Source organism: Phoca vitulina, unplaced genomic scaffold, assembly GCF_004348235.1.
Source record: "Phoca vitulina isolate PV1807 unplaced genomic scaffold, GSC_HSeal_1.0 scaffold33, whole genome shotgun sequence".
NCBI classification, from domain to species: Eukaryota; Metazoa; Chordata; class Mammalia; order Carnivora; family Phocidae; genus Phoca; species Phoca vitulina.
Genome location: NW_022589736.1, coordinates 23809955 through 23834889, shown reverse-complemented (window position 1 = coordinate 23834889; position 24935 = coordinate 23809955). Strand labels below are relative to the sequence as shown.

Here is a 24935-nt window from a genome sequence, read left to right as displayed (position 1 = left end):
TTTCTTACACCTCTTGAAGGTGGGAGAAGTGTAGAACAACCATATCTAATGAGGGCACTCATTTTAGATCCCAAATTTTAATGCAGCAACTACTACCAGGGGTTAAGTGATTTTTCATTTCAGATTTTTTTTAAATTCCTAGTAACAGTATTATGCAATAAAATACCAACATTTTGGTATTTGGAGGGGATTAAATTTTCTGGACTCTGACTTAGGAAACGAAGATGGGCCTCTGCCAAGGGCAGGGTGCATCTCCTCAGATTGGGAGGAACGCCTTCTCTGGATCACAGCTAATGGCCTAAGTGAGGCTTTATGTTGAGGAGAGGGTGGGAAAGAAAACTGCCTAGGCGAAATGGGAAAAAAAACACACGTGATGAGTTACAAAATAAGTCACCACAGACTCAACCATGACACAAAGCGAACAACGTTATCTTCTCCCTTACTTCCACACCGCCCGCCTTAGTCTCCTGGTCTCAGGTGTCGGCGGCACGGTCCAACTGGTCTCCCCAGCTGGGAAGCTAGCTGTCACTCCTTGTGCTGGACACCACAATCCAGCCTCCAGGGGTTCACACCTGTGTGATCACCCTCCTCATCTCCTTGCTTCTAACCACAGATTACAGCCAAGGTGCCTGGATGATTCTATCTTGTAAGGGTATAGCTCCCATCTTGCAGAGTCTCTCTCTCCTTTGCTGGCTTGGAGGAAACAAGAGGCCATGTGGAGGTAAAGAACCACAGGCAGCCTCGAACGGAGGGCAGCCTCTGGCGGACAGTCAGCAAGAAGCTGAAGCCCTCGGTCCTCCAGGTGCGAGGATGTGAATCCTTCCAACAACCTGAGTGAACATGAAAGCAAGATCCTTTCCCAGTCAAGCCTCCACCAAGACCAGTCCCAGAGGACACTTGGATTGCAGCCTCATAGCCCCTAAGCAGAGGACCCACCTAAGCCATGCCTGAACCCCTGCCCCACAGAAACTGAGAGAATGCATGTGTGCTTTAAGCCACTAAGTTTGTGGTAAAACTCTATGTTTGTGACACGGCATAGATACAAAATACACCCTGGTTTTCAGTGAGTCATCAACTCCTGCCACTTTTTTACTTCCTAAATCCATCGCCTTTATCTTGCCACAGAACGAGTTCAGGCAGTTAGCACTGCTTGCCTGGCCTGTGGCTGTTACCCCCTTATCCCATCTGGTCTCTGTAATTCTGTGTCTGCCTGGTCAAGTGAGTGGTCTTTCAAAACATAAAACCCTTCACATCTTGCCCCTTTTTGAAACCCTTCAGCATCTTCTCCATAACTGTAGGGTGACATCTAAGCCTTCAGCATGGCCCAGAATGGCCCTTACATTTCTCCGCTCTTATCTCCTTCTACTTCTTGGAGAAAAATTTACCCTCCAGCAATCCTGAGCTACCTGCTGTCACCTGCCTCCCTCTGCATGCCTCAAGTTGTTAGTCACCTCCCTGGAATTTTCCCATAATGTCCCTTCTTGCTGGAATGCTCTTTCTCTCCTGGATAATCGACACACTGACTTTTATCACAATTACCCACTTGTGGCCTGGTCTGGACTCTAGAATCTTTGTTCCTGTGGACCAGGGACTAAGCTATATTCATCTTTATATGCAGGTCCTAGCAGAGAGCCTCACACATCATAGATAGTCAACAAATGTTCACTGAATAGAGGCCTGAATATAACCAAGAAAGGTGCTAAAGAACTTGACCTATGCCATGGTACTGGAAATAGATCATGAGTTCTTAGTAAAAATGTCCTAGAACATGGCAGGGCATGATGTCGAGGACTTGACCTGCTCTTTCACTCAATTGTTGAGTCATCCATGCACTGTTTGATTTTGTAGCAGAGACAAAAGCAGTCCTTGCTCTCAAATTGTTCATAATCTAGTGGCCATGAGAGATAGAAAGGAAAGAAGGAAGGAAGGAAGGAAGGAAGGAAGGAAGGAAGGAAGGAAGGAAGGCAGGAAGGCACCAGCACACGGCCCAGGTATGAGCGAAGCATTGAGAAGCTCTCCATGCTGGAAAAGATCTACATCCAACCCAGGTACAACTGGAGGGAGAACTTGGACCGTGACATAGCCTTGCTGAGGCTCAAGAAGCCCATCACCTTCAGCAACTACATCTACCCCGTGTGCCTGCCTGATGAGGAAATGGCAATCAGACTGCTCCACGCCAGATACAAAGGGTGGGTGACTGGCTGGGGCAACCTGAAGGAGATGTGGATGTCCAATGTTGCCAAGGTACAGCCCAACATCCTGCAGGTGGTGAACCTGCCCATTGTGGAGCAGCCGGTGTGCAAAGCCTCCACTCGGATCCGCATCACCGACATGTTTTGTGCTGGCTTCAAGCGCAGTGAAAGGAAATGAGGAGATGCCTGTGAAGGTGACAGTGGGGGGCCCTTTGTCATGAAGAGCCCCTTTAACAACCGCTGGTATCAAATGGGCATCGTGTCATGGGGTGAAGGCTATGACAGGGATGGAAAATATGGCTTCTACACACACGTGTTCCACCTGAAGAAGTGGATACAGAAGGTCTTTGATCAGTCTGGAAGTTAGCGGGCTGCTCACATTCTAGGCTCCTCACTGCAAAATTACAGAAACCAATCCAGCAGAATTATTTTTGTGGTTTGTTCCTAAAACTATATAGTTCTCAATAAAAGTGCCAGTCAACAAGCAAAAAAAAAAGAAGAGAGGGAGGAAGGAAGGATGGAAGAAGGAAGGAAAGAAAGAAGGAAGGAAGAGAGGAAGGAAAGATGGAAGGAGGAAGGAAAGAAAGAAGGAAGGAAGGAAGGAAAGAAAGAAGGAAGGAAGGAAGGGAGGAAGGAAGGAAGGAAGGGAGAAAGGAAGGAAGGGAGAAAGGAAGGAAGGAAGGAAATTCAACAATTACAATCCATAATCGAGGTTTGCACCTGATGGGTGCCCAACTCTTCTGTGGGGGTTGGGGGAGTAATTAAGGAAGATTTTCAGGATGAGGTGATTCCTGAGCTAAGCCTTGAAGGATGGTGACTATTTGGCAAGTTGGAGGGAGGGGGTGAGAGGAATCAGGGCCTATTTCACAGAACAGGCATTAAGGTGTAAGGCAGTCAGGGAGCTGCAGGTGGTTTGGTAAGGCTGGAGGACAGGGGACTGGAAAGAGTGGTGAGAGGTGATGCAGGAAAGTGAGACTAAGGAATAAATACTTTATGTTGAAGACATCAAAGAATCATTGTAGAATTCTAAGCAGTTTTCATGACGTGCATGGATTTGCCACCTTGAAAGATAAATATTATTGCAGTGTTTATGATGCTTGATAAATAATACCACTCTTCCCCACCCAGGTTCTGGGCAAGTTGAAAAATTAAGTCAGGGAGCCAACAGATGGAGATCATCTGCTTTCCTGAGCAAGCAGGCTGCCTAGTGCTAACTCTCAGCGCTTGGCCGGCTTGCCTCCCCGCCAGAGGCCCTGGGCTGGGCGCGTCTCTTCCTGCAGCACTTGCCCCAAAGAGAAAGGGCGGAGGAGGGGAATGGCCCAAATGTGAGCAAGTTTCTTCCTCCAGGATCAGAACTCAGTGGAGGGTATCACTTCACGTGGAAGGAAACAAGAGTCCCTGGATTTTTCTTTTTTCTTTTCTTTTCTTTTTTTAACACATTGAACTTCATCGTTTAGCCTATGATCAGTTAGCTGTGTATCTGAGCCCTAGGGAGAGGAAAGCTCTGCTCCCACCTTCATGATGCAGCGCGCCCCAATACCAAGCACTTCTCTGGGGATCCTGAGCCTGCTGGTGCCCTGGGAGATTTGGCATCCTGTCAGAGGAGTGCATGATTTACATTTAACAGCAAGGTCACTTTGCATCTAATACTAAGAATTCATTTTCTAGTCTGTTTCTCACCCCAGATAATATCCAGTTGTGTTGTTCAATATTGGTGGTCAAGAGGTTTTGCCCATGAGACCAGATGACATCATAAAACTATTCTAATAATAAAAAGCCAACAATTATGCCAGAGATTTGAATATCAACTCCTCCTCACTTTCAAATGCTGAAGGAAAAATTAAAATACAAATATTAATTCTTCTTGCAGGACCAAAGGAATTAAATTCCAAAATAAAGTTTTCTTGCCATTGTGAATTAAAAGACCAAAGACATGTTTCTGCCTTTTCTGTCCCATTGCCTGCATCAGAGGCAAGCTCTTGGTGGCACAATGCGGTCAGGAGATGGGTTGCATGCAGGGAGGATTGAGCAAACACATCAGCCCATAAAGTACTGTGGGAGCCAGCTTCCCGGATGCCAGAGGAGGGGTTATGCTATGGAAAGGAGATGGGCTATAATAAATGCCATGGTGTTGGGTTGGAATTGGAGGTGTCAGTGTGAGTTTATGGTCTTTAGATGTAGATATTATATTAGTCAGGATTCTCCAGAGAAACAGAACCAGTGTGTATAGAGAGCAAGAGAGAAAAAGAGAGAGATTGATTTTAAGGAATTGGCTCACACGATTGTGGGGGTTGGCAAGCTTGAAATCTGCAAGGTAGACCAGCAGACCAGAGATCCAGGTGTCGGCGGCACTCAAATCCAAAACAGTCTGCTGACAAAATTCCCTCTCCCCGCCGGACCTGTCTTTCTCCGAAGACCTTCAACTGGTTGGATGAGGCCCATCCACATTATGGACAGTAATCTGCTTTACTCAGTCTATCGATTTTAATCTTAATCTCACCTAAAAAAATACTTTCACAGCAACATCTGGACTGGCATTTGATCAAATTTCTGGGTACTAGAAAACAAAGCCAGTTTTGGCCCCTCTTCTCCACCACAGGATGCCAAGTCCGAGGGAGGCCACAGTTGGGGGTGACAGGAACCCTGATGGGTAAGAGGAGGCTGGATTGAGATTTGGGGCATTTTATTTATTCATTCATTCATTCATTTATGGTTTATGCTTTCTTCCTATCTTTCTTTCCTTTATCCAGTTTTGTTGTTGTTATTTAAGAGTTAAAAAAAAAAAAAAGCTGTGGCACTTTCCTGAGGGTTTTTCTAAGAGGTAAGAAACATGAGACGGGAGACCAGATTTGAGGGTGGTGAAGAAAAATAAAAGTGCCTTCCGCTTATCTCCTCGTGAGTCCAGCTCATTCAATAAACATTGGTCGAACATCAGAAACATTCCTGGAGATGAAGAGAAATGAATCCAATGTGTTTGGGCCTTACAACTATTTTGTGAAATGTCAGAAGTAAAACTTTTTGTTCTTCCAAAGAATGGCATGACCCTCCCTGCCCTGAAGTCCAGAGGGACCGAGCCCTTCCGACAGGCCAGCTCGCTCCCATACTGCTGAGTTTGTGCAGCATCTCAGCCCAGTTCCTGGGGGCATTTTAAAGGAGCATTCAGCATGGTTTGCGTCATGTCACAGAGGAGATGACTTGGCCAGCTTGTCGGAAGCATCTTTATTTTGGTGATTTTTTTTTTTTTTTTTGAGCACAGAATATCTCTTTATTGTAAATAGTATTGGTTTTTTTTTTAATTTTATTTTATTATGTTATGTTAATCACCATACATTACATCATTAGTTTTTGATGTAGTGTTCCATGATTCATTGTTTGCGTATAACACCCAGTGCTTCATGCAGAACGTGCCCTCTTTAATACCCATCACCAGGCTAACCCATCCTCCCACCCCTCTCCCCTCTAGAACCCTCAGTTTGTTTCTCAGAGTCCATAGTCTCTCATGGTTCATCTCCCCCTCCGATTCCCCACCTTCATTTTCCCCTTCCTACTATCTTCTTTCTTTTTTTTTTTTTTTAACATATAATGTATTATTTGTTTCGGAGGTTTTTAAAAGTAAAATAGGGGTGCCTTTGTGGCTCAGTTGGTTAAGCGTCTGACTATTGGTTTCGGCTCAGGTCTTGATCTCAGGGTCTGAGATTGAATCCCAGGTCAGGCTCTGCCCAGCAAGGAGCCTGCTTGAGATTCTCTCTCTCCCTTTCCCTCTGGCCCTCCCCACTCCCAGTCTACTCTCTCTCTAAAAAAATAAGTAAATAAATAAGTCTTTAAAAGTAAAATCCATCATCTTCAGAACATAAAAAATTAGTGAGCAAATAAACAAATAATAAATGAAGTGACCCAAGAGGACAAGATACAGAAAGAACACAGCAGTGGAGGGCAGGTGGGCAGGTGCGGTGCTAAGGCTTCCCAGGGCCAGTGGCATCTGGATTTGAATGATAAGAAAGAATGAAAATCAAATGCCAGAGTATAATACTTACAGGGAGCTGATTGTGTTGTAGACACTGTTCAAAATGGTTTAGGTGCATTGTCTTATTTAATTCTCACAGTACTGTAGGTACTGCTATGAATCTCATTTTACAGATAATAAGGCACTTTATCTTATTATCTTATCTTAAGGCACTTTTTTTACAGGGCACTAAGTGACCGAGCTGGTCTGTCGATGCAGGCTATCCTGCTCTAGATAGTCAACACTGTTCTTTTTTTTTTTTTTTAATTTTTTCTTTTTTTTTTTTTTAAGATTTTATTATTTGACAGAGAGAGACACAGCAAGAAAGGGAACACAAGCAGGGGGAGTGGGAGAGGGAGAAGCAGGCTTCCCGCCGAGCAGGGAGCCCGATGCAGGGCTCGATCCCAGGACCCCGGGATCATGACCTTAGCCGAAGGCAGATGCTTAACATCTGAGCCACCCAGGTGCCCCGACTCTGTTCTTTAATGTCACTCAATTTAAAAAGCTGGAATTGTCATGTGGATTGTTTTACTTTCAATCTTTCCCACTATACTGCGTATTCATATGCTGATTTTTACAGTAATGCAACGTAGGCCCTGTCAGTGTTCTGTTCCTAGCTTGACTCTCAATTCTACCCTGGTATATTACGCTCCTCAGTTGACTGGTGTTCATCATATATTATAGAACAATTTTAGTTTGTAAATCTAACTCTGAAATATTAGCAGATGTGATTAGGTTTTACTATATTTCCTGTATGTGCATGTGCTCAAATATATTAGCAGTGAACACATAAAAACAAAATCATGCTATAATTCTCAAGAGTTCAAAATGGACAATATGATTTTACACATCAGGGTTGAAAATGAGAGTTTTATATACTGGAATAAGTATAACAGTGTTCATTTTGTAAGTGTTTCATCCCTGTTTGGTTTTGTGACACGGTTCTTCAGAGTACTGAGTGCAAACGGTGAAGCACCTAAATGCTTAAAACAAGCTGTCAGGAAATGGCACTTCTACACTAGCAAATGGAAATAGGAAATCTAATCAATTAAACTATTAAATAGATCAATGGGAGTTCTAAAACTATTTTGAGTTCTCAGCAAAAGGGCATATAATTAGAATTGAGTATTTTCAAAACATATAGCATAAATATATGATATTAAAAAAATTCACTTTGGTGATCAAAACATGCTGATTCAGGGGAACCTGGCTGGCTTGGTTGGTAGAGCATGTGACTCTTGATCTCAGGGTCGTGAGCCCGAGCCCCATGTCAGGGGTAGAGTTTACTTTTTGAAAAAAGAGATGCCTGGGTGGCTCAGTTGGTTAAGCATCTGCCTTCGGCTCAGGTCTTAATCCCAGGGTCCTGGGATGGAGCCCCACTTCTGGCTCCCTGCTTAGCAGGGAATCTGCTTCTCCCTCTCCCTCTGCCCCTCCCCCTCCCTCTGCCTCTCCCCTTCTGCTCGTGCTCTGTCTCTTGCTTTCTCTCTCTCAAATAAATAAATAAAATCTTTAAATAAATAAGAGGTAAAACATGCTGATTAAAACAAAAATAAAATAGTACGTTCATATATTGTCATAGTAAGACTCAGAAAATATACAAGTGATTCAGGGAATGTAGGAAGACAAACATCCTCATCCTCAAGGTCGAATATAAACTGCACAATCTTTTTGAAAAGAAATTTATAAAATGAATCAAGACCATTGAAACATTTATATGCTCTGGTCAGGAATTCTACTTCTAGGGATCTATGCCAAGAAAAAAAGATGAGAAATGTGGACAGAGGTGTAGGTATAAAGATACGGTATGATAAAAACCTTAAAATATATATATTATAATTATATAAATAATGGCATGTCTATAGAGCAGAATGTGATGTAACCATCAGTAATTACATTTACGTAAAATGCTAATGACATGGGACATGCTCATGATATAAGGTCAAATGAATTAATTTTTTTTTTTCTATAGAGGGAACAGGGTGAGTAGGGGAAGAGCAGAGGGAGAGGGAGGAAGAATCTTAGGCAGGCTCTATGCCCAGTACAGAGCCTGATGCGGGACTCAATCTCACCACCCTGAGATCATGACCTGAGTCGAAATCAAAAGTTGGACGCTTAACCGACTGAGCCAAATGAATTAAATGTCAAATGAATTAAAATGAGAGCAATACCATATGTGATATATGGTATCAACTAATATACAAATTCATTTCAAACCAATTTGAGAGTGTATTTTTTTCATTTAATTTCTATTTGGTTAGTGTTATCAAAAAACAGCTTTCTCAGTTTTTTTAAGAAAAGCAGAAACATAGCCATTTTTTTCATGCAGAGAGAACTGAATGATATGTTAGAATTACATAATTTTAGAATGGTTATGCATATAGACCCTGAAGATTACTTTCTTATGCCTAATGGTTCATTATCCACAGCTTTGCAAGGAAAAAAAAATTCTATTTAAATGCATCTTCCTCTGCTTTGGTCCCAGTTTCCTAAGTTTTCAAATGAAGCATAGTCTATCTAGATCAATGGTCTACAAAGCTTTTCTGTGGAAAAAAAGGAAAGAAATGGTACTTGTCTCCACATCTCCATACCAAACCACTGGGGGAATTAGTTGCGCCACTGAAGCTTACTTCTCTTTTTGCATATTCAAATTTTTGCTATCTTCCTCTCTAGGGGAAGGTTGAAGTAGGACATTCACAACCATGATGTGAATTTACAATTAAGGTTTACTGTGATTACTTGCGTGGCTGATGCAGTTAGAGTACTACATAATGCTTTGTGTTTTATAGGAGAATAATGTGCCATATTCTATGGCACGTTAGCGTATCATTCAATATAAATATAGTTATTTCCTGAAAATTGTGTGCAAGTTCCAAAAATAAAATAACTTACAAGACAGTAGCTTAAATAAAACATGAACTACTTTCTGATGGTGCTCACTTAGTGTCTGATTTTTAATGTTGCTTTCCCCCCAGCAATTCTTTGAGGTGGAAGAAGAGACTTTTGTGCAAGAATCAACTACTATCAAAATGAGTGTTTTGTTAAAAAAACTGAAGGATAGAGAAGAAGTTATTAAGGAATTAAGAGAAGAACTAGACCAATACAAAGAGTCTAGACTTCAAAAATGTGTAAGTTTCAAGGCAATGAATAATTAATTTTAGTATATATAAATAAAGTTATAACTTTCCAAAAGTTTGGGTCAAGAATAAAGGAAATACAAGTGGTATATCTTGGACATCTCTCCACAACATCAGCCAGTCCAATCTTTTTCTGCTCAATGGCATATTCCAGAAAACCCATAATTGTTATAAATAGGAGCAATATAATTGTTTTCAATTTTTATTTGTAATAGAAATGAAATCAACTATTTCCCACTGCAGAAATTGTCCTATTCTAGAAAAGCACGTAGATTTTTGTTTTAATTTTGAAGACTCCAACCCTGTTTTGCTGTTTAGATAGTTTGAAAGACATAAAGCAATCTCCATGTCGGAGGCTTCCACAAAGCACCATGGAACAGGAGGACCTTCAAGGAAAAATTCTCAAAGGGTTCCCCCGCTCCCAGTTCTCCTTGTTTCCAAGGGAGCCAGAAATTGGTTAACTACTTGGACAAAGGACTGGTGGGAACAGAAATGGAAGGAGAGAGCAAGGAGAGGCTAAACTCCTGTCAAGGAGGAGAATTTTAAGGGCTCTGGAAAGTATGGACGCTGAGAGTGAATTCATTTTCATCTCAAGTCAGCTTTGAGCCACTGGCGGTGGCCCAACCACAGTTCAGAGCCACAGAGGAGTCTTTATTATTAGATTCTAAGAGCAAGAAGCTGATTGAGTCAGAGAGGCTAGAAGAGAGGCCAGAGGAATAACAATCTTGAGTATCAACTGGCAGGCACCACGTGCCTCATCAGTGGTACCTCTTCTCATCTCCTGGCTCAGTTTATGGAGGAGGAAGCAGAGATGGGTGGTTAAGTTACTTCCCCCAGGCACACAACTAGTACATGCTAGAGATAGCCTGTGAACCGAGGTCCTGCTGAATCTGAAGCCCACAAAAGGATGTGGAGCTCTATGCTCTACAGTAAGGTGTCAAGGTTGTGATTTTCCAAATTAACTAGTTGATATGTATATATAAAATAGACTATAATATTATAATATTATAATGTACACATATATTAATACAGGTGTATACATACACACGTAAATATTGACACACGCATACATACGCACAGAAAAGGTCTGAAAAATTATACATCCAAATGTCAACATTAGGAAGAAACACTTATGCTTTGCCAGTCCTTTTAAAGCAATCGATAATTTACCTAAATCTCACACTAGTAATCTTATTTAAAACTCCAAGTTTAGAAGAGAGAAGGTATTGCACTTGTATCATTCTGAAGGATTTTGTTTACTGATTGGTGAAGAAGTGTTTACTTTGTATAATCTATTAGAATTGTTTATGTTCTAAAAAAACCTGAGTATCTTCTAAGTAAATATTAAGTGTTAGTAGCATAGATCTAATTAAATGTTAATTCTTTTTACATGTTCTGACTGCTTTGGAAGAGGCACATCCAGTTTTTGCACTTACTTTAACCTTTTCCTGGGTCTAATTCTAGTCTTATCTTTTGGAGACAATAATTTAATAGAAAGGACTAAAACAACTGTAATAGTTTTGGTTTTTAATCTTTCCTTGGTCAAAGATATCCAGTATAGATTGGCAGGGTGATTTTTGTCCATTTATTTCCCATTTGTGAAGTGCAAAGATACCTGCCTAGCTAAAAGAGATAGTTGTGAGAAGGATACCTGTTGTATTGAATGTGAATTGCTTTGAGTTCTTTGAAGAAAGCTAAGTATATAAATCCTAGTTATCATTACGAGGAAATACACAAGTCCTTATGACCATCTAGTTTACATTCCATGAAATGCTCTGAACAGACCTCAGGACCTGTTCAGACCATCCCTATTTGGTAAATGAGCTCCTTACACTAAAGCATGAGGTCTATCTTGTAAGGTTTACATCTCGAAATGTCCTTAACCTGGTAACTGTTCTCTCTGATGCCAGAGGGGAAGGAGGATGAGGATGGGTAGTGGCTTTGTGAGGACAAGGGAAGTGGGGGGCTCCACCCTGCTGGCTCAGGAAGACATCCTGAATACCCTGGTTATTCCACTAAAATTTGTCCCCACGGAGACCACATCACAATTTCTGTAAACACCCTAAAGTTTGAGGGAGGTGAAGATACTCCTGATTTACTGGGAGTGTACATTTCTCCCGGCTCCTGAGGACCCCCACAAAATGTATGGCGCTGGTATCCCACCTTGATTGAGGGCAGTGTAGAGCAGTCGGGACTGGTGTGCATTTCAGGAACATGGACATGAAGGCCACAAAACAGATCACGAATTATACAAAATAAACCTATGGAGGATCATTTTTTTTTTTAATCCTCTAAGATTTCCTAAAACTCCATGCCACCGAGGATCTGAAAGAGATCTTTTTTAATTTGAAATTTCATCTTATACAACTGCTCCCTCTGGTGGTATAAAAAAGCTTGGGACACCAAGCATCTGAGATTAGATTTGGAAAACAGAATTTGGAGAACCAAACGGAGAATTTCAAAGTCGCAATGGAGATAACTTGAAACCACTTGAAATAAGCAAGCTGAATAAGCAATAGGGAAACACTTTAGTTCATTCTTACTGACAGTCAAATTATATGAATAACTTTATAGTTAATAAGTAGTCGTAACATCTCTCTAGAATGGTTTTTGAGGAAAATCTGATGAGAATGTGATCGCAAAGGGAAAGTTTAATAAACCGCTAGCTTAAATCATATTTATAACAAAATGGAAATCGGGAAAGGGAGCTCTTTAAGTTATAGAAGCCTCATCTCTCCAGGCTTGATGTTGAATATCCCTCCGAGCACCGTCACTCAAGGACTGAACGTCTTTTCCAGTTTAGTTCTGTAGGAAACGGTCGTGACTTAGCCGCATGTCACTGTGGTTCTCCGGTTGTCGTGCGCTCCATTGATCAGTCCCCTTGAGGGTTGCAAACGGAGGCTGGGCTGCCAGAGCGCATGCGCAGGTATGCGCGTGTCTGCCCGCACACATGCACGTGCGTTTTAATTGCAACTGACTTCATTTTTTGCCCTTACCCTCCCATAAATGAGCTGTGCAACCATCCCCCCCCCCCCCCCCGCCCCTCGAGAAGGGAACATAACTGCTTGTTGCTGACAGCTCTGAAACAGAGCTGTCCGTCAAGAGTGGCAACTCTGCAGGGCTGCACTGCCCCAGTGCGCCACTTTCCTGGCTGTCACTCACCGGGAGAGCACCTGCTCTTCTCCGTGACTGTCAGGCAGCACGGGCATGCATCAAAACCCTCCTGCACCCCCCAGCAGCAAATTGAGATGTCCAAGTACTGTACGGGGAGCCTGCAGAATTGAGACACCAATATGGCAGAAGGGGGACTGCTGAGAGGCACATGCAGGGCTCTAAACAGTACTCCTCAGACTTCATTGTGTGTATGGATCCCCCGCGGCTCTGGTTAAGATACAGATTCTGACAGTAGGTCTGGGCTGGGGCCTGAGAGTCTGCGTTTCCCATAAGCTGCTGGGTGAGGCCGGGGCTCAGGGTCTGTGGACCACACTTCGAGTAGCAAGGCTCTACAGTACACCAAGTCTACAAAAACGATTCTTTCAAGATCTGTTTAGGATTCCGAAACCGGGGAACGATGATTCTGCACATCTCGTCAATGTTCACCAGAGAATTAGTGCATAAGCCACCGCGGGAAGTCCTCGTTTTCACAGCGTGATAGAAAAACTTTACATTGGCGAGTTCCTTTCGAAATTTAAAATTCCAGAATGATCGTGGATCACACACCATCTCTCTTCAGCTACGGTGCGGCTTTAAATAGCTACATCTAGTTAACCACCTTTTAATGATCTCCATCCTTTTTAACCTTGGTTTGTTAACGCAGTTTATTTTAAAGAAGTCTCATGGTTTAAATAAGCCAAAAACTAGTGGTGTGGGCAGATGGTAGAAGGAACACCACCACAAAACCTGCCACTCAGAGTGTAACAGATGACCGCGGCAGCCCAGAACTATCCCTTTGTTCATTTTGCTAATGAGTGTCCTCATTGCTGTGGGAGTCTGAATAGTTAATTACGTGCAGTTCCTGCAGCTGACAGATGGTGGGGACAGAGCTAAAGATTAACCTCACAAGCACGGGAGCTGTATAGATGGATGGGAAGAAAGACCGTCCAGATGAATGTGTTTTCCTTGTTTCCTGCTTTTATACGAGAGTTTTAGAAAACGCATTGAGGTATTAGCTGCTACCACTTATACATTTCATGCTTCCTGTGATGAATTCAAATAGTTCTTGTTTAGTTTATGATAATGAGTGCTCATATCATTCACTGTGGTCATTCATATTCTGCCAGTTAGAAAATGTATGCTTAAGCCTTTGGAGACAAATATGGTTTGTTTGTTTGTTTGTTTGTTTGTTTGTTTGTTTAAAAACCATTTTTAGTCTATAAGTACCTTCTGTGATGGTTTCAAATTGAACCATGTGGGACTAGAAATTAATGATTGGGATTATTCCTTTATTAAAACAGTGCTGTTTATTAACTATTAGATTTGTTAGTTCTCATGAATTAAGAATGAGTTGGGCTCAAATAATGTAAATGAAATGGTGGATCAAAATCATAAAGATTTGTATTGGGTTTAGTGCAAAACTTAACATTGTTTTAAAAAATTAACTTTGCTATGACTAACTTTATTAGTAGGTGGCTTCTTATTGAATGTACTGGGTTTATTAAATGTACTGCAAAAATTGTAGCCACTTCTTTTTCTTTTGAGACATTATGGTCACAGAGTAAAACATTTTAATAATTTACTTTCAGATCTCTCTAAGGTTAAATAAAAATACGGTTCCAAAAGGAACCCAGTATGTTGGGAAGGAAGATTTTGTTTTTGAGAGGAGATCTCATTTTTTTTGTATTAGCAATCATGGCATTGCTGCAAAAAGAATACATTATAATTGGTCTGAAGATTAAAGTTCAAAAGTACTTCTGTGAACCATATGAATTTTGAAGCAAGGCATATAGAACTTTCTATCTCTTTTAGCACAATAATATAATGACTTTTCAGCCTACTCCTTAATATTTTGAGATTGTGTGATCGTTTAATATTTTACCATCACGAAGTAAAAAGTTCTGCACCAGCTTCCCCAATCCATTACATCTTAATTTTTTTAAAAATGTGTGGCAGTAAAACCTCGACAGCCATAAGCTGAGAGTATATTCAGATGTTTTTCAATAGCTTTGAAACAGACAAGAAGAAGAAGAAGAAAGGAAGAGTAGCTGTCCCAATAAGCTTCTATTGCGTAAGAAAAAGTCTCTCCCATAGTGGACATGGCAAGATTTAAACAAAAGACGCACATAATAAAAATGTAAATGAGTTTGCTTTACTAAAACTATAACTTTAAAGTCCTTTGTTGTAAGTTATCCTGAAACCTTCTTACAAGGTAATCGCTGTTTGCATAGAGATTTAAACTGAAGTCTTCAATAGCATTAAACGCCTGCACAGTCCCCAGTGTGACAGGCATGCAAAGCCATGTTAATGTTCAGAATATGAATTGCCTCTGGGTGGCTCCTCCACCAAGCCGAAAACCAACTGTGTGGATATCCGTGCGCCTGATGGACTCCATGCGGCTCCCAGCCCGAACACGTCACCGCTTTGACATGTGATGTGCTCCTCATGACACTGGCAGCGCTGACACTGGGAAATGCCACAAAGGCAACAAGCCCCCCTCCTTAACCGTGCACTTTGCCACCCCCTGGCGCTGCCCGTCCCGGTCCCCCCAGCCTGCCTAGTTACAGGCGGACAGCGCTTCAGACACACACAGAGGGAAGTGTGGGTGGAGGGGCCCCAGCTGCCTCCCCGGACGCAGCCTCCATAATGAATTGACCTGAATGATGAGGGCACACAAACAGTATGATATGCATTATTCCTGTCAATAAAATGTCCCCATGTGCTGTGGTCTTTGTACAGAATGTACTGCAGCCTTTCTTCCAGCGAGCTCTATTTAATCTCCTTCCTTTTTACTATTCATATTATAAGTGTGTAATAGAATTCAGAAAATTATATGATAGCTCTTCTGCATCTGTATTGTCTTGTGTTGCATATTTAAATCCTTGGCTTTCTGCTTAGAAATATGGAATTCCCCATCTTTCAGGACACTTTTGCCAGAGAGACAATGCTAGAGAGGGAAAATTTGGAGTACAAAGTGGCAAACAAGAGACTGCTTCAGATCATTTCAGAACTCGAAGAAGCAATCCGACTCAATCTAAAGGAAAATTCAGTATTAGGTAACCTTTTACAGTCATTTTTGAGAAAACCCTATGCAGTGGGCACTTCATAAAATCCATAGCAGTGTTTGTCTTCACCAAACATACGTTTGCTTGGTTATTTACATGTATAAGATCAGTTGGATTTACATGTATAAGATCGGTTTGATTTTTATTGAAGATGGCATTCCTTGCTTGGGAAAGAGGGTTTATTTGTGGTTATATTTTTGAGCCATGCCATTCTAACTCAGGGTGTTTGTTTTCCCCCCAAGACAAACACTGACCTTTGAAAAATGTACTAAGATTTCACCTAGAAATATTATAAATAGACAGAGACTTTTGCTGATTTCTGTTTCATATGCTTGCTTGATTATCTAAAATTTATAACCTTTAAATACTTAAGCACATAGACTGGGGTATCCTTTGTGGAGGAACAGAGTTAGCCCTTCAGAAAAATATGGCACTACTTACTACGGAATTATCTTCAATTTTGGATACAAATTTAAAGCACAAATCTTCATGTGTATGCCTCATACTCCCCTTTTTTACATACCTTAAACGTTGGCAAAAGGTGCATTTAAATCACCAAAGTTAGACTGCTTTAAAGTCTTTTTTCACTTACTGTTATCTTTGTATTTCTGTTACCTACATGGTGTTCCCCTTACCTGCAGTGATGAAAAGCAATAAAAAAAAAAAAAACTTAGAGCAAAATATTGATGAAATCAGATAGATTACAATATCCCTTGAATATAAATTATACCATGCCGGTGTAGTTTCATTTCCCTTCTAATGTGGTGCGATGCTGCTTTTTCAGACTTTGGTAGTTCTTACTGAGTCATAAAGTGCCACCTGCTAAAGCACTTTGTATTGGCTGTGACTAACGGCAAAAATGTCCATTGCTAGTATGGATGAAAAGCTTTCAGCCCTCAGCCACACTTGGATCTTGAACTTAGTTCTTAATCCCTATCTGACCAGCCGTCTGAACAGCAGGAAGAAGGCTGTGAATGTCAAGGGCAGTTGTGAAGGTCACAGTCCTGCTAGGACTTGCGTCCAGCATGTCTGCCAGCCGTGTACAGCCTGCCCTGAAGCAGGGAGCTTGAATACAGGGCCATAAGCTTGTAATTTCATGGTTGGCCTCTCTTTCCTTTTGTTTACAGGAGATGAAATTGTAAGTCTGAAAGAGAAGGCAGAAAAGAATCATAAAACTATTCAAAAGGTACTGTAATGTTTTACCTTGACGAACGACTCTTTTTACATTGAAATGTCAGCACGACGAGTGAAATAACACTGTGTCCCGCTTGTCTTGGGGTGTAGAGAAAAGTCCATTTCCGTATTTAGTCTCTCCCGTGATTTGGGTAGGGTCTCTGGTAATAAATAAGGATTCAGTCTTGAAAATGAATTAATGTACAGATAGTTCTTTCCTTTGGGATAACTGAGTGTCTACCCTGTTGACTGTAAGGAACTGAAAATTTATATGGACACCAGGGATCCAAAGGTGTGCTTGTGGGAGAATTCTATTATTAAGAAGGAGCAATCTTATTTTCAGCCCAGATGGGGCTTCATGTTCATTTTTCTGTTTGCATGTGAACTGGGCTTATGCTATGCAGGAAATCTGTATTTAGAACTGGAATTCTTTTGGGTATCAGCAAGGTCAAGATCTCCCAGTGCATCCAAGGCCGCAGGACCACAGCAGTCCCGCCCTCCCACACAGGTCAGGCGCCCCTGCTTTGGGCTTTCTTAGCTCTCAGTGGTAGCGTTCCATCCTAGCTATCAACACATTTTCAGCGACGGGCTGTCTTTCCTGCCGTGCTGCTAGCCTCATGAGGGCAGAGACGGTGTCATCTCCGTTTCTGGTATATTCCCAGTGCTGAGCACAGTGCCTGGTGTGTGGACAAATGCTCTTTGAGTGATTCATAGAATGAAGATGTGTTTAGAGTTCAGGAAATTTACAGGTGAAAACGTGTATTTACATCCCTGACTTATTCCAAATAAACATCAATGCTCTCCACTCACTGAATTGAGTGCCAGTTTTAAAATGAATATTAATTAAAACTGGGTGACATTCAGTTTTAATTAAACATTCATTCCCTCAGAGGCACTAGCCATGTTTCCAGAGCCCCAACGAATGACCACCTGTGCCTGAGTTTAGGTCCAAATTTCAACCTGATTTTACAGTTCAGGGTATTCTTAGGTTTTCAATAAAATTACTCTTTTTTTTTTTTTTAAAGATTTTATTTATTTATTCATGAGAGACAGAGAGAGAGAGAGGCAGAGGGAGAAGCAGGCTCCCAAGGAGCAGGGAACCCGATGTGGGACTCGATCCCAGGACCCTGGGATCATGACCTGAGCCAAAGGCAGACGCTTAACCATCTGAGCCACCCAGGCGCCCTCAATAAAATTACTCTTAAGAACTATTTTTTTAAAGACTTGGTTACCCTGAAGGGTCAGAGTTGGGCGATGTTTTCTCTGAAAACCAAACCCATCGATGGGGATTTGCAGAGCGAGTTCATTTTCTTGCACTTCACCTTGTTTGCAGCGGAGACAGTACAAGTCCCGTCCTCACAGAGAAAACAGGAGTCTGTGGACAGACAAGTTTAACCTTTTTAGCGTCAATGTCTTCAGTTGAAAATGAAGTCCCAGCTTTCTGGTGTCACTTAACCTCCAAGGAAGGCTTAAATGTTTCTAAAACTGTTCAGTCTATTCTGTCACTGGTAGAGATGAGTTGTGGAAGCTTACTATTCTCTGTGAGGAGCACAAGAAATTAAAGCGAAAAATCTGACCAGGAAGCCACCAGTTAGAAAGAAACATGCCCCTTCGAGTGACGAGTTATACCTTGTGTGAGCTTAAATATTTCAGTTAAATGCATCCTCAGCTTCCTTAGGTCTGCACTGCCCAGTGGTAGCCCCATGTGGCTAGTTGAAAATATGAACTGTGTCTAGTGCAACTGAGGAACTCAATTTTAATTATATTTAATTTTAATTTTTAATTTAAATTTAAAGATTTATAAATAAATATTTTAAATATTTATATTTAAATAACTTGGTTATATTTTAAATATATTTTATATTTTAAATAACTTGGTATGTGAATCTGCTTTTTCTTCTGTAAGTTTTATGCAGTCTAAATACAGATCAAGTATTTCCGATGAAATTTTAGCTCCCGAATTGAGATGTGCTGTATGTGAAAAGTACACACCGAGTTTCAAAGACTTAGTTTAAGTGAAATATCTCAGCAATGATTATTAATATTAATTATTACACATTGAGATGATAATATCTTGAATGTATATTTGGATAAATGAAATATATTATTAAAATTAATTTCACCTGTTTCTTTTACCTTTTTTTTAACAAGGCTACTATAAAATTCAAAATTATATATATCTTGCACCATATTTTTAATTCACAGCTCTCTTCTAGACATATATAGCAGATCCTTAGTCTGTTTGATCATTTCTAAATCCTTTTTTCTTTTTTTCTTTATACGTACTGGACCTCCACAGAAACACTGAATATAAGCACAAATTTGTACTGAGCAGAAAGAATCTAGAACCTTGGGTTCCTCTTCCATTTCTGCCACTGAGGTCCCTTGGGCCAGTGCCTTATCCTTCTTCCTGTCTCTCACAGGCTTACTGTGAGGATAGAATGAGATAATGTGCATCAAAGTGCTGTGTCAACTGGCAAGCACGTCAGGAGTTGTTGAACAAACGAGAGCTGATATTACTGCTTTGGTTTCCAATATCCTCCACTATATCAATTAATTCAGCAATGTTTATTAGATGCCTTTTAGGGCCAGGCTCTGTGCTACTGCGGAGACGCACACACGCACACACGCACACACGCACACACGCGCGCACACACACACACACACACACACACACGGCCCTGCTGTAGAGCAGATTAAGTCTAGAGCAAGAGACAAAAACCCTCGGGCTGTGTGACGTGGACTGTAATGGAAGTATGGACATAGAGAAGAGATGTCTAGCTTTACCTGGAAGGTTCTAGAAAGGCTTCACACATAGCTCCACACTTATTTTGCACTCTTTCACTGGAGCTGATCTTTCCAGGTAGGTAGGAGGGTGGAAGAGCTGGGTCGGACCGTGAATGCATACAGCATGAGGTATGTTTGTGGACTTGTTTGTGATTTGGTATGGCTAAAGTACAAGGTAGCAATCCGGTGAGCTATGAGAATTTGTGTTGGGGCAGGAAGAAGGGGGCGGGGTAAGCAGCTCAGAAGCCCCTGGATAAGACACATGTTTCCTTTTTTAGCCCTGGGTTCAATGAAAACCAAGTTGAAAATGGCCTGTATTGGGGTAGGCTGATCTCATGCCTTCCATCAGGGTTTGAAGCACTGTCTATTATGATATTCAGTAACTTGCATGTTTAAATTCCAATAATCGAATAACAGCTGAATCTATATTCCAGCTGTGGCCTTAATATGAATCTCCTTCTGGGAGGGAGTCAGCCAGAAGTCAGAAATGACAGCTCAGGGTGTGATCAGCATCAGGATGCAGGGCAGCATAGATTGCTGTGGGCCATGTTGGGGAGCCCAGTGTGGATTGTAAGGGATCCGGGAAGGTTGGAGGAAGGACTCTGAGTTGACTCCCAGAAGAGAGGTTCTAGTAAGCCAGGAAAGGGATATGGGAAGTGGGAAGGGTCAGAAACATGCAAAAGGGAAGTAAGTGCATGTGATTTGCTATAGCTGAGGGGTATGCGAGAGCAAGGGGTGGTAAGAAGCAGGGCTCATGGCAGAGGATTATTATTCATGCTAAGGGGTTTGAGTTGCCTTCTGAGTGCATTGGGGAGCCTTGAACATTGTGGAAGGATTGGTTTCACGTTTCAGAAAGAAAATGAGAGGGAGGGAGGAAAATCTGGAGCTGGAGAGACCAGTTAAGAGGCTACTTGGATAGACCAGAGAAAGTATAATCTGAAACAGAAAGAGGACCGTGACACTGGGAATGATCAAGCAGGATGAATTCCAGGGATGTTTAGGCAGTAAAAGCTATGGTCATTGATAATGTTGAAGATGGGAGAGGTAAAGGAGAAGTTGAGGCTGGAGAGCATTCGAATGAAGACGAGAACAATCAGTAGGGGAAGCCAGAGAGGGGACATCACGGAAGCCAAGCAAGGGAGAATATCCTTTGCACTGTGTCTTACCGCCAACTGTGCTAAAGGCTCAAAAGGGAAGATTAGGCAATTAGCTCTGGCAACAAAGTGACCCCGGTGATATTAATGGGAGTCATTTTCCTGGAACGGTGGGAACAGGTGAGAAGCAGGGTGAATGCAGAAGTGGAGATGGTGAGCATGGGCAACTCTCTAGAAGTTTGGCTGTGGATGGCTAGAGAGAGGTAGGGGAGTAGTTGGAGAGGGACATGGGGCTGAGGGAGGAATTTTTTTTTAAAGAAGAAACTAGAATATTTTTAAATGATGCCAATGGAAAGAAGAATGAGAGTGGAGACGTAGAGCAGAAGAGGTCATTGATGAAGAGTGATCTAAGGAGGCAGGAAGGGTTGGGGCTAATGGTCTTGGTGTTTGTGGTAATTGACACCCATTGAAAACTTGGTGACACTCCTTTTCAGACCAAGGTATGATGACTCAATACAAAATCTTTTCCTTGCCTTCCACCTCATTCCATTACTTTCCCTAAACCTGCCATCTACCCTCCCACCTTATCAACTATACCACTGTGTCACCTTCGGAGACCCTTATCTAGCCAGTCCCCACTGTTCTCCAGCCCTGCTCCAGTGGAGATGGGCCAATCCTTGCCTGTTGGTGGCATTGCAAGCATATGGGGTTTTAACCCAGAGTAGCTGCACCTTCTCCCTGCCTAGCATTTCACTTGGATCTACTTAGCACCCTTTCTTACTACCCCTACAGCTGTTCTAATCTCCACTACTTTTCTTAATTCCCATATTCCATCCTCTCCATGCTTCCTAATTCACAGGAAACATGGCGGACACTTGGATTTTTTTTTTCCCCTTCTGCGCTCTCTTACTCTGTCACTTAGCTTACCTAGCCTTACCTTTACTCCTTTTTATCTGAAGAGGATCATTCTCCTTTGCCCTGATTCATCCTTCCATCTATTCCCTGACTCATCTCTTCCTTCTTCCTCTTCTGGAACTTACTTCATCAGCCCCTTTCTCTCTTATGCTTTTAAAAATTTTCCTCTAGCTTACAGACATAGTGAAACCATCATCTTGGTGGTATCCATTGACCCTAATCACCCCCAACCCATTGCCATTTACTGTACTTCAAATATTATTTAAAAGAAATCTATGTTTACCAGCCCCTTTTCACTCCCCCTGTGGATAAGGTCACAGTGAGATTCATATTGCCTTCAATCCTTTTTTTTTTTAATTTTTTTTTTTAAGATTTTATTTATTTGACAGAGAGAGACACAGCAAGAGAGGGAACACAAGCAGGGGGAGTGGGAGAGGGAGAAGCAGGCTTCCCGCTGAGCAGGGAGCCCGATGCGGGGCTTGATCCCAGGACCCTGGGATCGTGACCTGAGCCGAAGGCAGACGCTTAACGACTGAGCCACCCAGGTGCCCCGCCTTCAATCCTTTTGAGGTTTTTTTCCTTCCTGAATTTTCTGCCATATATGACAGACTACTTGCCATGTCATAGAGTCTTCTGCAGCAATGCTCACTTCTGATTCTTCACACAATTCTTCATTCCTTCCTAAGCAATATCTGTCGGTGGCTTCTCCTTCTCCATTTTCCACTTGAATTCCATTCTTGGGAATTCTATTTAACCTTGATCTTCCTCATTTTCTCTCTAGCTGACCTCAGCCTCTCCCATAACTGGCACACTTGTTTACCAGTGACTTCCAAACTTCCTCTCCTGCTTCGTGATTACCCTGAACACCACGTCTCTAGTTTCAACTCTGTTCTCATCTTTAATTTCGATGTTACATGCACTTTGACAGTCCCCATCCATTTCCTATGGTAATTAGAAGCTCCCTCTATGGCCCTGCATACCTGGGAGTATTTGCTCTCTTAAGGTCAGGAACTGTCTTGTTTATATTCTTAGTCATGAGCCCTAAAAAATATTTGCTGAAAAAATGCTCTACATGCTCATCAAACCCACTGTCAAAATTTGAACTCATTACCCCTTGAATTTGGATTCTGCTGTGTTCCCCCATTTAAATGAATGACCTTGCCATCGATCCTGAAGAACAGATGAGAAATCTAAGGTCGTTCTCTACTCTCTCCTTTATACCTTATATCTAGTTGGTCACTCAATCTGTAGATTTTCCGTCCAAAATTGATCTTAAATCCCCCTTCTCTGTCACAGCATTGCTGCAGACTTGGTTGAGGCTCTCATCATTTCCATAGATTCGAACTTCATTTTCCTGTCTCCACCTTCATCCCTTTTCAAATCTAGCTTCCACACTCTGCCATAGCTGTGTCCTACCTTCATTGTACGTGCTAAAACTTTCAATGGTTCCCCATTGCCTACCGTATAAAATCAGACCACCCAAAAATACACTGGGGGATTTTCAGATGCCAGAAACAGCTAAATTCTCTCCAGAAGAACTCTTTGAAATAGGTTTTATTATCTTAATTTTACAGACAAGAAAACTAAGACTTGAAGCAGAGACTTAGTTAACCCACACAGCTAGTAAGGAGAAGAGCTCCCATTTGAACAGACTCCTGTTCGGCTCATTGCATCATCCTGCCTTCCACCTCTGACTGTGGGGAGTGAGGCCTCTCCTACGGTCACCCAACCCTCCTCCTTTCCTGCCACTGCTGTCTCTCTGCACCTTGGGTCCCCTTATACCAAGCCTTCCCCAAGTCCTCCATGACTCCATGTTCCTCTCCAGTTGCTGTGCTATTTTGTTTGCTGTTTTCTCTACCTTGTTCCTTCTCCAACTTGTTGCACGTATCCCTCAAGACCATTGTCAAACAGTACCTCTCCTGGTATATCTGATTATAACTGTGGTTGCTGGGGTATGTAGATCGCTATGCTTTTGACCACCTGAAAATGTGATTTATTAACATATTTTCTTATGTATTATGGTCATTTTTTCACATTGCTCTCCTACCATACTGTAGATGCTCCAGAGGAAGGGATCTGTTCTATTTCATTTCTGTACCTCCGTAGACGAACGTAGACCTCCCAGCATCTAATATACACATCTATACATGTGTATAAATAAATGAATATATGAATTAATTGAGTGGATGTCAGAATCAAGGTTTGAAGTTTATCAGTGTATATAACATAACTGACGTCCAATATATGTATATAATATTATATAACTGGTATATATTATGTGTCTTATACGTATATACATATATGTGTATATATTATATAACTGATATATAATATGATATATAATACATAATATATGATATTATATATCATTGATAACATATATATCATGATATATATTAATATATATTATATATCAGTTATATTATATCAGTGTATCTGATATAGTATAATATAAATATACACAAATGGCAAATAATCACTGAAGATATGGAGGCAAGTCATAGGAGTGCAGTGGCCCTACAGCGTATGCTCTTTGATGGCTGTTTTCAGGTGGCATGAAGAGAATTTGATGTGCGTAGAAATAGAACACCAAAATCTAAAATAAAAGAAATGGGTCCTATAAAGAGGAGAGCAAAATTTCTCTTCTTGACAGACTCTACTTGCTTTATTATATATTGATGTCACATTCTGTTGCGGTAATGTGAGGAAGATTGTAAATAAATTGGCATTTCCTGTGTATATTTTGCTTGCTTTTCTAGTAAAAATACAGTAATTATATAATAATGTATTATTGTTACATGATAATCTACAGACATTTAAATTTTCTAAATCATATTAGAATCCCCTTTTCTCCTGTTTAAAATCAAAATATGTGTTGCTAAATTCTGCTGAGGAGGAATTTTAGACATTCTGTTCTTTTCTTTAATCAAAATGTAATATTCTTCTCTTTTAGCTAATTGATGGTAGAGACAGATTACTATGTGAGCTCGATTATGAAAAATCATTAGTTCAAGAAATGGTAAGGTGATTTACATTATTTCCTAATAAATTTGAAATCAGGAATTCAATTTAATCATGAAAGATTTATAAACTTTATCTGTAAACATTTTACTGTAAACTTATTTCACCTTCGTCAATAATCTAAATGCATGCATAATTATAGACTTTTTTTAATTGAAGCATAATTAACACACGATGTTATATTAGTTTCAAGTGTACAACATAGTGATTCGACAGACAATTCCATACATTAAGCTATGCTCAGTACAGTAAGTGTGGTCACCATACAACGTTATTACAATATTATTGACTATATTCCCCATGTTGTACTTTGCAACCCTGTGACATATATATTCTATAACTGTAAATTTGTACCTCTTCATCCCTTCACCTATTTCTATAAACATTTTTAAATGATC

At 41.1% G+C, this 24935-nt stretch overlaps 1 protein-coding gene across 1 annotated transcript in view; it reads left to right on the top strand.

Annotated features, from left to right (window-relative positions):
- CUNH10orf67 (chromosome unknown C10orf67 homolog) overlaps positions 1 to 24935 on the top strand; it is a gene marked incomplete at its 5' end in the record, with an annotated part of 133300 nt that overhangs the window by 30829 nt on the left and 77536 nt on the right. Inside the window, 5 exons of the mRNA XM_032425536.1 lie at positions 9168 to 9320; positions 9723 to 9753; positions 15422 to 15538; positions 16675 to 16733; positions 24470 to 24535. Of these exons, the coding sequence (XP_032281427.1) occupies positions 9168 to 9320; positions 9723 to 9753; positions 15422 to 15538; positions 16675 to 16733; positions 24470 to 24535 (426 nt within the window). The remainder of the gene's footprint in view (positions 1 to 9167; positions 9321 to 9722; positions 9754 to 15421; positions 15539 to 16674; positions 16734 to 24469; positions 24536 to 24935) is intronic.